The 13,001-nt window shown below is 42.0% G+C and overlaps 1 protein-coding gene across 2 annotated transcripts in view; it reads left to right on the top strand.

The window, feature by feature from the left end:
- Positions 1 to 13,001, top strand: part of RAF1 (Raf-1 proto-oncogene, serine/threonine kinase) — a 314,694-nt gene that overhangs the window by 223,933 nt on the left and 77,760 nt on the right. For both annotated transcript variants that reach the window (XM_078661425.1, XM_078661424.1), the window contains exon 11: positions 3,449 to 3,533. In XM_078661425.1, the coding sequence (XP_078517551.1) occupies positions 3,449 to 3,533 (85 nt within the window). The remainder of the gene's footprint in view (positions 1 to 3,448; positions 3,534 to 13,001) is intronic.

Here is a 13,001-nt window from a genome sequence, read left to right as displayed (position 1 = left end):
ACAGGATGTTGAGCTGACGCTGAGACTCGAGCCTGGTTCCCTGCCTCCGAGGTTGGCAGCTCTGGCCATTACACCACATCCTCTCCCCACTCTCATGGTTGGTAGTTGGTTATGTTTCAGGCGGCACTAACAGGAGAAATGGGATGGTGCAAGCTGCCTCCTGACGAGAGCGCCAGCACTTTTTTTCTGTTTATAAATTAACTACTGCCCATCACGCATAAAACAATTATTTCTTTCTTTCTTTGGGAAAATTTGCCATAAAAGTACAACATGTACAAGTAAATAAATTCAATAAAACAGTTAAAACATCTGAATAAAAAGTAAAACATATACAGTCAAAAACAGCGTATGTAAAAATAGAAAACAGATACATAATTCTAATTTCGGATTGAAAACACGTACATATCATGGGATAACAACCAGGTATGCAATACAGGCATACGCGAGAAATAAATCATAATTCTGGGTTTACTAAACAGCCCTTCTGTCTTCATCTCCACATAAACAAGAGAAAGCAAAAGACAGCAAATACTATTGACTGTGCTGTGTTAGTTCTAAGAATCTTGGGGGCTGTTCTAAATTCCCTAGCCCCCCACTTCCTCCTATGAGCATAATATTATGGACAAAAGAAAAACACATGATCAATGCATTCTTTAGTAACAGAACAAAAAGGACAGCTCATATAGTTTTCGTTGGGGGAAACAAGAACACCTAGCAGTACAGGAATGGAGCGGTCGGGTCCCTATCCGAAATTTGATATACAATGATCTTGCAAACCGGGGTTCTATCACATCCATAAATACAAAAAACGGAGTAAACCTCCGTAAACTCAAAAAATGACTGTAGTCCACAGCAAAAAAAAACAACATCACAGAATTATATATATATTTTTAAGTTTCATACGTTTACAACCAATCGGAGGAACTTTCTGCAGAAGACAAGTAGCTTCGTTAAAATTACTCAACAGTTGCTAAAAGTCAACTCCACTACTGTGTGCCACTAGTACGAGAGGTGTAATCGCATACAGTGTGTGTATATCGTCGTATAGATACCAAGCATCCGATAAATAAAACGCTTTGCTATTGACATCAAATATCTTGTTGACACCCACCAATGTTACTGATTCCTAACTAATAAAGTGCATACGGTTTCTAAAAGTGCCACATCAACACAGTACAGTCCACTGTGCAATCACTTCAGGTCTCCTATCATGACAGGGCAAGTCTTCTTATCCGTAGGCATTACCAGATGAAAAGTCCTACAGTCTGACATACCAGTTGCAAGTCGTTACAAAATGAACAAGGCAGGTCTGCACTGACTAAAGTCATATCTTTTTTTAAGGAGGGGCATAATTAGTTTTTTCCTAGGGGTCCCGTACAACAAACGTAATATTCCACTACTCTGACCTACCTAGAAAAAAATAACAAGTTAGTATATTTCATTCATTTATTTATTCATACATTTTAAATAGCGCTAGCTAGACCCGTGGGTATCAGAGCGCTTTACAAACACAAGGAAAAGAAAAAGTTGCACTACATCATAGGACATGAGGATGTATAAATATATAAGCAAAGACATCATACTTAAATATACAGTGAAGGAGTGAAAAACGCAGGTGGCTGGAACAGTCAGATAACCCCCATCATTAAAAGTCAGCGTGAGAGGGGGGTCCATTAGTTATTTCTTTATTGTGGATTGGGGTATGTAAATACTACATTTTTAATGTGCCTTGTCTGGACTTCCGCATGTCAATATGTAAGGACATGTTGATACATTTATATGTCCAGCTTTTTTTTCAGATTGCTTAAGGAAGTTGTTCTTTGCATTTCTGCAGTCCCCAAGTTCTGCAAATGATGAGAGAAACTACAGAAAATGTATACCTGTCCCCCCTTCTTCAGACCTTTATAAAGTTCCTTGAGACTCTAAATCCGAAAACTCTTTTTTTTCCAAGCCTATCTGGGCCGTCTCATCTCACTGTCCTATTATCAAGCGAATGCCTTCTACTGCTGTTGACTGTACGGAAAAATAATACCCAAACAGTGCTTCATGCTCATTATTGTAAAACTTTTCAACAAAAGACCACACATTGACTTTGTCATTGCTAATCTGCACGTAGATTAATAGATTAATAATTGACAATGCTTTTTATTTTCAATTCAAGCCACTTGTGACTAAAATGTTTTTATTTTTTGTGCCAAGGCCAAGAACAGATGCCTTGCATGTTATCTATATTGCGCTGAATCCGATACCAATTTAAGATTGGGAATTAAAAGTTGATTTTACAATGAAATTAAGAGTATATTGTATGGTGAAGGTTTTAAATGATTATGCAATAAAGGAGTTTGATTTGACTTCGTCAATGAGTTTTAGGTGATATAAATGTCAAAAGGTCAGATGATGCAATTGTGCTCCCTCTATTAAACTGACATTTCATGTTTGCAGCCTCACTGATGGTCAAGTAATATTATTTTATCAAAACAACTTATGCCACCTTTTTTGACAGCGAAGAGTGTAAACCTACTTTCGATAAAGAATGGCACAAGGCACTAAGTGAATCCCCAAGTGATGTCAGATCAGTGTATTCCTGCAAACTAATAACCCTTTCTTTCGTTGTCAGAAAGTCAGTTTTTGCATTTAAGAGCTACTGTTATATACAGTATGTTTCAAGGTGTGCCATTTCAGTGTCACTATGTTTTATCAGTGCACGTATCTGTAATTCATATATTTTTCAACATTCCATTGCATTAACCTGCTGCCCCACTCTCTCAACCCAACGAAAGACCTGTCTCACTATGAGAGAACCTTGAGTAAATACACTAAATCAAAGTGTTCTATTCTGCGAAAAAAACTTTACTTTCACCCTTGAACTCGCCTTTATTTTGGTAAGACTTGAAAGCAAACCATAAATAAGTCCTTCATCTGATTTCAAGAAAATATTGGTGCTATGTGCCTGGCAGCTTTCATGTTACATTTTATTAGGATGTATTACTACTGATAATTTTGGGAGTTTAAATAAATAGAGACGTTCAGAGCAGTTTACAAAGAAGTACATTCTTCCTTTAAGTGGGAGAGTCACTGGAAGTACACATTTTTCGAAGGGCGATAGAGTAGCGGCAAGTCAGACTTGAGAGTAGGTACAACATAATGAGAAACTGGATGTGCAATCCCTCCATAGTTTTAAATCAATTTCACTGGTAATCCTAAAGGGATTATTTGTTGTTTCTAAATCCTCTACTGCCTGCCTCACAGACATTCTGAATGTTACTCTCTGTTAATCAGATTGACATAATACAACCACCATTTTTGCCTGTGCTGATGTGAGACAAAGTAATTGATTAGAAATTGATCCACTTGACACAGCCGTTGTGCTATATTTTATGGAAACCTCGCTCTTTGGTCTGTCCAGTATGGAACAATATTCTGAAATCTTTGATTATTGCATTTGCAGGAGACGTTGCGGTGAAGATTCTAAAAGTCACGGATCCTACCCCTGAACAGTTTCAGGCCTTCAGAAATGAAGTGGCTGTGCTCAGGTAAGCTCATATACCCTTGTAGAGATCGCAGTTAATATTTATTCTTTGTTAGAATTACCGAAAACACAATCTCAGTATGTAGTGTTCCATAAAATGACTGCAGTAAGCATTGCAGATATGTTTGCCTTCTACCTTTTGATTGAACAGACTAAACCATAGCATTCCAGATGCTGAATGCCTGAGCAAAAGAACTAGGCTCCACATCTGGATTAATGAACAGTATGGCCTAATTGGACTGACATTTTGCTCTAGAAAAGAGTACTCTGTATTGAACTCTGGTCAGCAATGAGCCACATACTCCCATTTTTTCCTCTTTGTCTGTATTTTTATTGGTAGTTATTTGTACTCCATAGTATCTGCATTGTTAATTTGGGGAGGCTCAGAAACAGTCTTTTAAATAGGTCTAATCAGGACTGTTGGACTTGGCCTTTTTTGGCTAAAGTTCCTTAAACTTTTTCCTTCCTCCTAGACCTTTTTCTGACATTGTCTTGCCGACTTAGATGCTTTGGGCACTTTGCCACTGCTGATTAGTGTTTGAGTACAAGCGCTCCCTGTATAAAGTGTTATGGTAATTGGTTGTCCATAATTGGTATGTTTGCCTTACTAGTAAAGTCCCTAGTAAAGTGCACTATGTGTGCCAGGGCTGGTAATGCAAATGCTACTAGTGGGCCTGCAGCACTAATTGTGCCACCCACACAAGTAGCCTGCGCGCAGTTTGTTAACTGCCTTGTTGTCCTGACAACTGCACCCACTTTCCAGGCCTTACCCTTCCCTTTTTAGGCACATCAGACACCCCTATAGTAGGCCGAAGGTGCCCCCCTTGGCAGGGTGCAGTGTATGTGAAAGGTAGGACATATACTGAGGTATGTACCTTGTCCTGACAGTGAAATACTGCCAAATTCGTTTTTCACTTTTGCCTGGCCATCTTGGCCATAGGACAGAATGGGGAATGCTGCGTCACATGTTTCCAGCATATCTTACCTTAGGCATAAGATGGAGAGCTGGAGTTCAGTGTGCCTGAACTCAGAATTTAATAACACATCTTTTTGTGAAGATGGTTTTTAAATTATGTGTTTAGAAACCACGCTTTTAGAAGTGGCTGGTTTCTTGTCCTAACCATCCTGTGTGCCTCTGTCTGGTTGTGTATAGACTGTCTGGGTTTGGATGTGACAGGGTCTGGGGAGTGTTCTGACACCAGAGAGGTGTAAGTGAGACAGCAACAGGATGGCCTGCAATTGGTGTGGTGGGAGGAGTAGCCCCTTGGATGTGCAGAGGGCTGTGCTGCTGCCACAAAAAATGGCTCCACCTCCTGCGGAGAGTCTGAGGCCAAACCCTCCCTATCAAAGTAAAGGAGGTGTGCACTGGCAGTAAGATACCCAGGTCTGGACCGGGCTCAGACCCCCTGAATACAAAGACTTCAAAGGCATTTAGGTGTATAAATGTGAGAGCTGAAACCCCGAACTCAAAACTGAACTCAAGCCTAAAAAAGGATTGAAAGTACTACATGATCAAGAGGAACCTCTGCCAGACAAGAACAGCTAAAGAGACTGAAGAGAAGGACTGCCTTGCTGTGTGTTCTGGGCCTGGCCTGCAGTTTGCTGATTTGACTAAGGAGAGGACAAGGGACTTTGCTGTGTCCCCCTGCTTGAAAGGACTTTGCTGTGTGCTGTGTCCTGAAGTGGCTTGTCTCCAAGGGCCTGAGAGGAGCTGGCTCCCTGTTGTGGAAACTCAGGAACATCAAAGTTTCCAAGTGTGTCTCAGTGACGTAGTGTGCGTGTGCTTTTTGCAGCCTGATACCTTCGTGAGAATTGCCATGTGACCGTGTGCCCCGGAGTAGTCTTGCGCTCTGCTTCGTTCGGCGGCGTGACCAGAAGTGCTGTGATCGTTATCGCCATTAGCCCGGACCGTCGTCCAAGGGGGAGCCGTGACAAATCACAGCCGCCGGCAAGTGCCTGCCTTTGCCAAGGAGAGACCTGTGAACCTTCAACATCGTGGGTCCGATGTCCTTTGCCCAAGATCAATGGAGTCGCACCAGGAGCCGATCAGCTGTGAGGCCGTCACCTGGTAGCCCGACCACCGCCAACCTGAAGCTGCACAGCGTGACGCCCAAGCCGCAAGGAGAGGAGAGAGAGACTACAACCCCAGGTAACGCTCAGCGAGCGTGCGTGTGTCGCCGCCTGGGGCGGAGTGCGTGCTATGAGAGACCGCTTTCGGCCTTTCCCATCTTTGCATCGTGAGCCTCCACTCAAGTCAGTATCACGGCACATACTCGCAGAGGAGTGTCAGTACCGGGGTCGGATTGTGGAGCTGCACTTTGTTTCCTTCGTAACAGTATTGGGGGCATATTTTGGCAGTCGCTGACCGCGAGTCAGCCAAGAGTGGCATAGAGACCTTCACTAGCACCGCGATCGGTCCCGAATTGCTTACACGATCCGCATTAGTACTTGCAATACGAACTGCATTATTACTTGCTTTCACGATCTGCATTATTTTTTGCACTACGAACTGCATTATTACTAGCTTTTATGATCCACATTAGTACTTGCACTACGAACTGCACTATCACTTGCTTTTACGATCCACATTGGTACGTGCACAACGAACTGCATTATTACTTGCTTTTACGATCCGCTTTAGTACTTGCATTACGGAATGCATTATTACTTGCTTTACGAACAACATCATTAGTACTTGCATTAAGGGATGTCTTATTTCTACATTATGTACTGCATTACGAACTGCATAGCATTGCTTTAGGACTGCACTAGATCATCGTGTACTGCTCATTAATGCCTCAAGAACCTACAACTGATCGTTGGCCTAATAACTGGCCCAGTGGAATATTACGAATACGCAGATGCTGGATATTTTTATCGTTTGGTCTCATCATATTTCTTCTTGATAAAGATACAGCTATTTTCCTAAATCAGTGTGGTGTCCATTTGTGGTGTTATCACTGTCTTACTGGGAGTCTGGTTGCAAATACTTTACACGTTGCCTTGGAGATAAGTCTGGCTGCTTGTGCCAAGCTACCGGAGGGTGAGCAGGGGTTATCTCAGAGTGTGTCCCTCCTTTCCCTGACTAAAAGCAAGGGACCCTATTTGGACTAAGGTACCTACCTCAGCCAACTAGAGACAAGGACTTAAAAATTAACATCACCTCTGACATAAGGTTTTCAAATGCTTGAAATGACAGATTTTTGTTTGACATCTGCATGATGAAAAAAGGCTCTACATTTTCAGGAAAGAATGTTGTCAATAAAGATTCAAAATTAAATATCCCAATAAGGAGACTGTTGAACACGGGCCTGTGCATGGTCACCCCAAAAACATTTTGTTTAATCACTCAGTTCTTTTGCTGAATTCATTTTTGTTGGCCTTGTGACTCTGTGCCCTTTACCACTACTAACCAGTACTAAAGTGCTTGAGCTCACTCTCCGAAACATGGCACAATTGGTTAGCACATGTTTGGCATATTTAATTTACTCATAAGTCCCTTCTAGAGTGGCATATCGTATACATAGGGCCTGTAAATTAAATGCTACCAGTGAGCCTGCAGAACATATTGTGCCACTCACTTAAGTAGCCCCTTAAAACATGCCCAAGCTTGCCATCGCAGCCTGAATACAGTTTAAACTGCCTATTCGACCTGGCAGTGTAACCCCCTTGCCAAGTCTTAAACTCCCCTTTTATTAGAGATGCCACCCCCAAGGTAGACCCCAGGTAGCACATAGGGCAGGTTGCATTGTAATTAAATGGGTTGACATGTGCTTTTAGGTTTTACATGTCCTGGTAATGAAAACCTCCTAAATTCATTTGTCACTACTGTGGGATCTACCTGTTCCATAGGATAACATTGGGTTGCCCTACTACATTTAATAAGTGCAAACTTTTGATTGAGAACAGGTAATATTTCATGTTTGGCATCTTTGAAATTGTAATTAAAATAAGGTCAGGTGTTAAATAAAAACGTTGAAAACGCCACTTTTAGAAAGGTGGCATTTCCCTGCCCTTAGGTGCCTGCAGCGTGTCCTAGGTCACATGACTGGGTGTAGTTGGCAATTGTACTTTGTGAATTCTTCTCAGACAGTCACACAATAGAGGAATTAGATGTGCCTGAATAGGCTATCTGCTTGTCGGATTTGGGGTAGGGGCGGGGGGAGGGAGCAAAGCTGGACATGGCTCCTCTTGCAACTGAATAAGTTGTGATTGTCACCATTTAATTGCCTCAGCAGCCACCTTTGAGCCAGGGCAGGAGAGTCATGAAATTACAAGCACTTAAAAAAACCTCTAGAAACTTCTCCCACATCAAAGAAAGCACATAGGGTCCTCAGATACACTCTGCGGTTCATTTTCTGGATCTGCAGGACTCTCAGAAGACTGCCTGCTGCTGTGGCCTGCTGTGTACTGCACAAGACTGCTTTGCTGCACCTGGAAGGACTGCTTTGCTGCCTGGAGCCTGCCTTGAATCGAAAGAGAATTGCCCCACTAATGAGCCCTTTTTCTCTACCTGAACCCAGGACTACCAAGGTGACTACAAGAGCTAGTTTGCTAGCATCATGTTCAGAGCCACAGGGAATTAGCAGGCTTCTACCAGCCCCCTTCCCCCCCCCAAGTGAGGCACCCCCAGCAGTGGATACTTGGTGGGTGTTCTAAAGGTGTCCGGATAAACAAAATCCAAAACGTGGAACTTAAAAAATGTGTGTCTAAAAATTGCTTTGAGAACCGAGGGAAGACTGGGACCAGCCTGCTCATCGATCCACCCGAGGTGCATCACCAGTCAGCCTGACTTCTCAGCTGCTCCTGCTACATTCTTCTCCGCTGCAGAAAATCCTGTTCAGCAGTTCTTTGCCAAAGGTGCGTCATAACGTAGAAATCTTCACTGTGACTTCGTCCAGCACCTGCCAGATGACAAGGCTTCTTCCTCGGAGACCGCCTGCAGCCTTTGCCTGATGAACTTTACCTGCTCAGACCATTTTTCTTGAAAATTCTCCTAAGGACTAAGGTAAGCGCTGACCAGACTGAATCCACTTCTTGTGTTCGACCCACACTCCATCCCAGTTGCCCATATTTTTTAACTTTGAATCGGTCTCTGTCAACTTCATGTCCGAGGTTGGCGCTTTGATGCTTTAGGTGCTAATTTTTACAAAAACTTTGAAAATTCATAACTCCAGTACTACTGTTTGGATTATCGTTGTTTTGGTTTCAAATAATTTATTTAATTTTACACTATTTTTCTAAATTGGTGTGGAATTTTTCTTCTGTTATGTTTTCACTTTATTACTGTGTGTGTGCTGCACAAATACTTTACACATTGCCCCTTATTTAAGCTTGTCTGCTTTTTGTGCCTAGCTACCCAGGGTTAAGCACAGGTTAATTTAGTGACTTTTTGTGGTTCATCCTGCCAGAGTTTGCGGCTGTTGCTTAATCAGGGCTAACACCCCTGTCAACTTGAACCCAATTTCTCACAGACTAATTGTGACAGTACTTTAATGTATTGTTCAGAAAGTTGCACAGAGAGTTATCCTAAAGTTTAGGTCCTCAAAATCTAGAATCCATATTTTAGCAGGTTTTGGATTCAGTCGGGTGTAGTCTGCCTAAGGACGTTCCATCTGGATTTTTGGATTTTAACTCTGGTATAGTAAATGTTTGTTTTTGTTTACACATATATGACATATACATCTGAACTAACTTATCTGCACTGACAGTGGTAGGCAACAATCAATATAACTGAACAAGTGAACGGTATAGATACTGAGAGTTCCACAAACTAGCTACCTGACTTGTAAAAGGGCCAAGCGGATGACAAAAGACTTGAAAATGATTGACCCTGAATAAAGTGAACCAGTGAAAGGGAAAAAAACAGAACCTACATATTACTTACATTTGCCTATCATGGTTAACTACACAACCATCAATTTACCTCCATGCACTGATCATGATCAGATATAACACCATAGTAAAAACATTAATGACATGGCTGGTGCTTCATACAAAGCAATTGGCTTAGGAAGGATGACCTGTGCCCATGTCGTCTATGAATAAACAAGGAACATAGCTTCTAGCCCTGCAGTGTGTTTGTTAGATACGGGGTGGTGGCCATATATTTCACAAAGGGCCTGTGACCTCGACCATGGCCTAGGTGTGGTGCAAGGCCTCCAGGCACATAGGTCATGGTGTCTATTATCAATGATGATGTCAAAGTTTCCATTCCTGACCTCATATGTGATGCCATGAGTAGTGCATAAGTGGCTTTATGGTCAGGATATTTCGTAACCGGTAACTTTCACAGTATTTTTAAGGTCTCTTTTGTAACCGTAACTTTCCTTCAATTGAGGTTTTCAGGGACTTTGTCCAAGTTTCTTATAACCTAGGGTATTGTGTGACCTCAGTAGAGAGCAGTAACACCCCATAAGTAAAACTGTTCCATACTTGAATTTTGTAATGATCTACTTAGTCTGCTGCCGCAATTCTGGCTTGTGGCCATGCCATTTGTTTACTGTACACAAGGCTCTGTTTTCAGTTCTTGGGCCCCATTATCCCTGCCAGCAGTACCTGCTAGATGCTGTCCTTAGTCACGCCTTGTGTGTGTTAGACACAGGACTGATCCTTGGCCATGTCCGATTCCCATTACTATATCCTTCATACCCACATGTCATGTCATTTGGCCATGCCATCATGTGACTAGCACTCAGACCCAGGCAGGGGATGAAGTCAAATATCATGCTTTGTGTTTGGTGCCATTGTTCTCAGTACCCTAATGATATGGCCCTGCCTTGCAGATTCTGGGCACAGGGCGTGGCTTTTATCTATTCACTGTAGCCGATACCAAAGCACAAAGAATCGTTAGAACACAGATGAAGGCCAAGCTGTGCGTGTTCTGGGCATAGGGCATGGTTTTGTTCTAAACCCTGTGAGTGTACCCACACTACCTGAAGTGTAAGAAGTTTTCATTTTATTTGGGATGGACAACTGTCCACCTCAAGGGATAAGTCCACCACCTGTTAGATGTCACACAAATTTGATAAAATAAACCTATGCACAAGCCCAAGTAGCATGACACAAAGCAATGAGACTTAAACCAAAGGCAATGTGTAAAGCATTTAAGCATTGCATAAACAGGAGAAAAAGTCACACAATAACATTGAAGAACCTATTTTATAAACCAGCGAAAAATAAGATCAAAACAACAAAGATTCAATACGGGGAACCAGAGATGAGAATTTTTAAAGATTAAGTGAAACTAGCACCAAAAAACATTAAGCTCCAACAATAATTAATATCGCAATAGATCACGGCAAAGGCATACTTTGAGGCTGACCGTAATGGAACCCTGATAAGATACTCCCAGTGGATTGGTCCAGGTGTATGAAAGTCAAACAGATTTTTTAACAGTTTCAAATTCCTTATCCAAAAATTAACTTTATCATGTTTTGAAGAAGAATTTGTCTCTCCACAGGACAAATATGAAATTGTGACCACTACCCCTTCCCCCTGTAACCATACCAGCAGTACCTGCAGGGTTTGACATCGACCTTGATCATTGGGGGATGTGTACAGGGCACAGCCATTTGCTGAGCCCAGCGTCAATGTCTTTTCTGCCTGCATTCCATTTCTATTTGTCAATCCTTATGCCTGGTACCCATGCCCTCAGAATCCACAGGATTTGGATTTCAGACATGACCGGGACACACATAGCATAGCTTTTGTCCATGCTGTATACCCAGTATTAATTCCTGCGATATCTCCATGCCATCTCTGAAGACAAAGTCTACTGTGTGTTTGTAACACAGTATGGCCTAGGAGAAATATCCATCACCACCATAACCTGTGGACACATGCCATGTTGAGTCCATGCTGTAGTGCTTACAGTCCCCCCAAACCTATTCCCTCGCCTATGCACTGTCAATATTTTTCTCTCTCTTGTATCCAGAAGGCTGCCACAAGTCAGTCAACCTCTCTTTTAGCATACTAGAACCCCCTTCTTACAAGGCTCCGTTGCTTTGTTGATAGACTTGCACTTTAGAATTCCAAATACTTACATTCACAGCACCCCTTGCACTCATGAGTCCCAGTCTTCCATGTTGGCTTGATTGGGAAGTGTCTATTAAGACATTAGACACCCCACAGTCATCCCCTTACAGTCATCACCTTCTCGCGACCTGCCTGCAGAAAGCTTGCCAAGATTTATCAAATCTTGTTTTTGGAAACTTGTGCAGATTCGTCAGCTGGGGCCTGTATTAAATGCTATTCAAAAACTGTTTTTCTGTACACCGCACAGAGGTCCATAATTTACCAACATGTACTGGATCTACAGCTCAAAGCAAGCTTATAATTTTCATGAAAGACATCTGTATGTTTTTCCCACCCTCTTCTTTCAGATTTCTTTTCCTGATAATCGCTGGATAGATTTATAGCAAAGAAGAGTTGCAATTTGGATCATACGCAAACTTCTGTTCCTATTTTTGTCATTTTGTCCTTTGCTATTAAGTAAACCAAAAATTCCTATGTAAATTTGAATGTCAATTGGAAGTTTTGAGACAAACTTAGTCATCCCTTCTCCATTCCCCGGCAAATTCTCCTTTCCACCTCGCACGAACGTTCCTAGGATCAAACTTAAGTGCTTTGCACTTCATGCACTGCAGTTCATATACTAAAGCTTTTGCCACCTATGGCATAGCCCCTTGAAACTAATTTGTTTGCATTGGTCGGGAAAAATACCCATTTATTCTAATACATTCTTAAACAGAAGAGTCTCTACCTGATTTCTTCCGTAAATATACTTCTGGGGTTCAGAGTAACATGAAGTATTACTTTGCTGTACGTATGTCGTTGGATAGCAGGTGCTCTATATGGAGATGCATAAATGTGCCTTCAGGTCTTTCTTGCTTTGCTTGAGTGATGGAGTAGGTGTTACTTGCAGACACTGTGTGCATAAGAGGGATAAACTTGCCTTCATATTGCTTGCCTTTATGCAATTTCTTGATTCCTCATCTGGTAATTTCCTGGCTGTCTGGGGTTTGTTGGCCCCAAAAGTGTTCGATTTTTCTACTATGTCTTTTGAACTGTTCCTTGTATGCAATGCAATACATTTTGAAGATGAACACTTTGAAGTGCAGCTAATTTCCATCTACCATAGTGGGAGCAAGAGCATGTTATTTCTTCAGCCATTCAGTCAGTGATACTAAGGACACTTCTTGGTAGAGTCAGGAATGCCAGAAGGCAGAGCTGCACAACTTTCTAGGTGATTCTAAGTTCCACTTTGGTGAAGTATGATTGATATGGCTTAGTAGCAATAGTTCTAAAATACCCACTAGGTGAAAGCTGATCTTTATAAAACTCAAAAACTAATAAGAAGTTGCTACTAAGCTACACATTTCTTTTCTTGGTGATGTGAGTTTTGAAGGTAAAGTCTTAGTTGGTGACCAAGCCTAGCTTCCACCCACAGAGTTCTCATGACAGTTTACCC

The sequence above is a fragment of the Lissotriton helveticus genome, chromosome 9 (assembly GCF_964261635.1).
Source record: "Lissotriton helveticus chromosome 9, aLisHel1.1, whole genome shotgun sequence".
Taxonomy (NCBI): Eukaryota; Metazoa; Chordata; class Amphibia; order Caudata; family Salamandridae; genus Lissotriton; species Lissotriton helveticus.
Note: the sequence above shows the minus strand (reverse complement) of the source record. Positions and strands in the feature narration are given on the sequence as shown.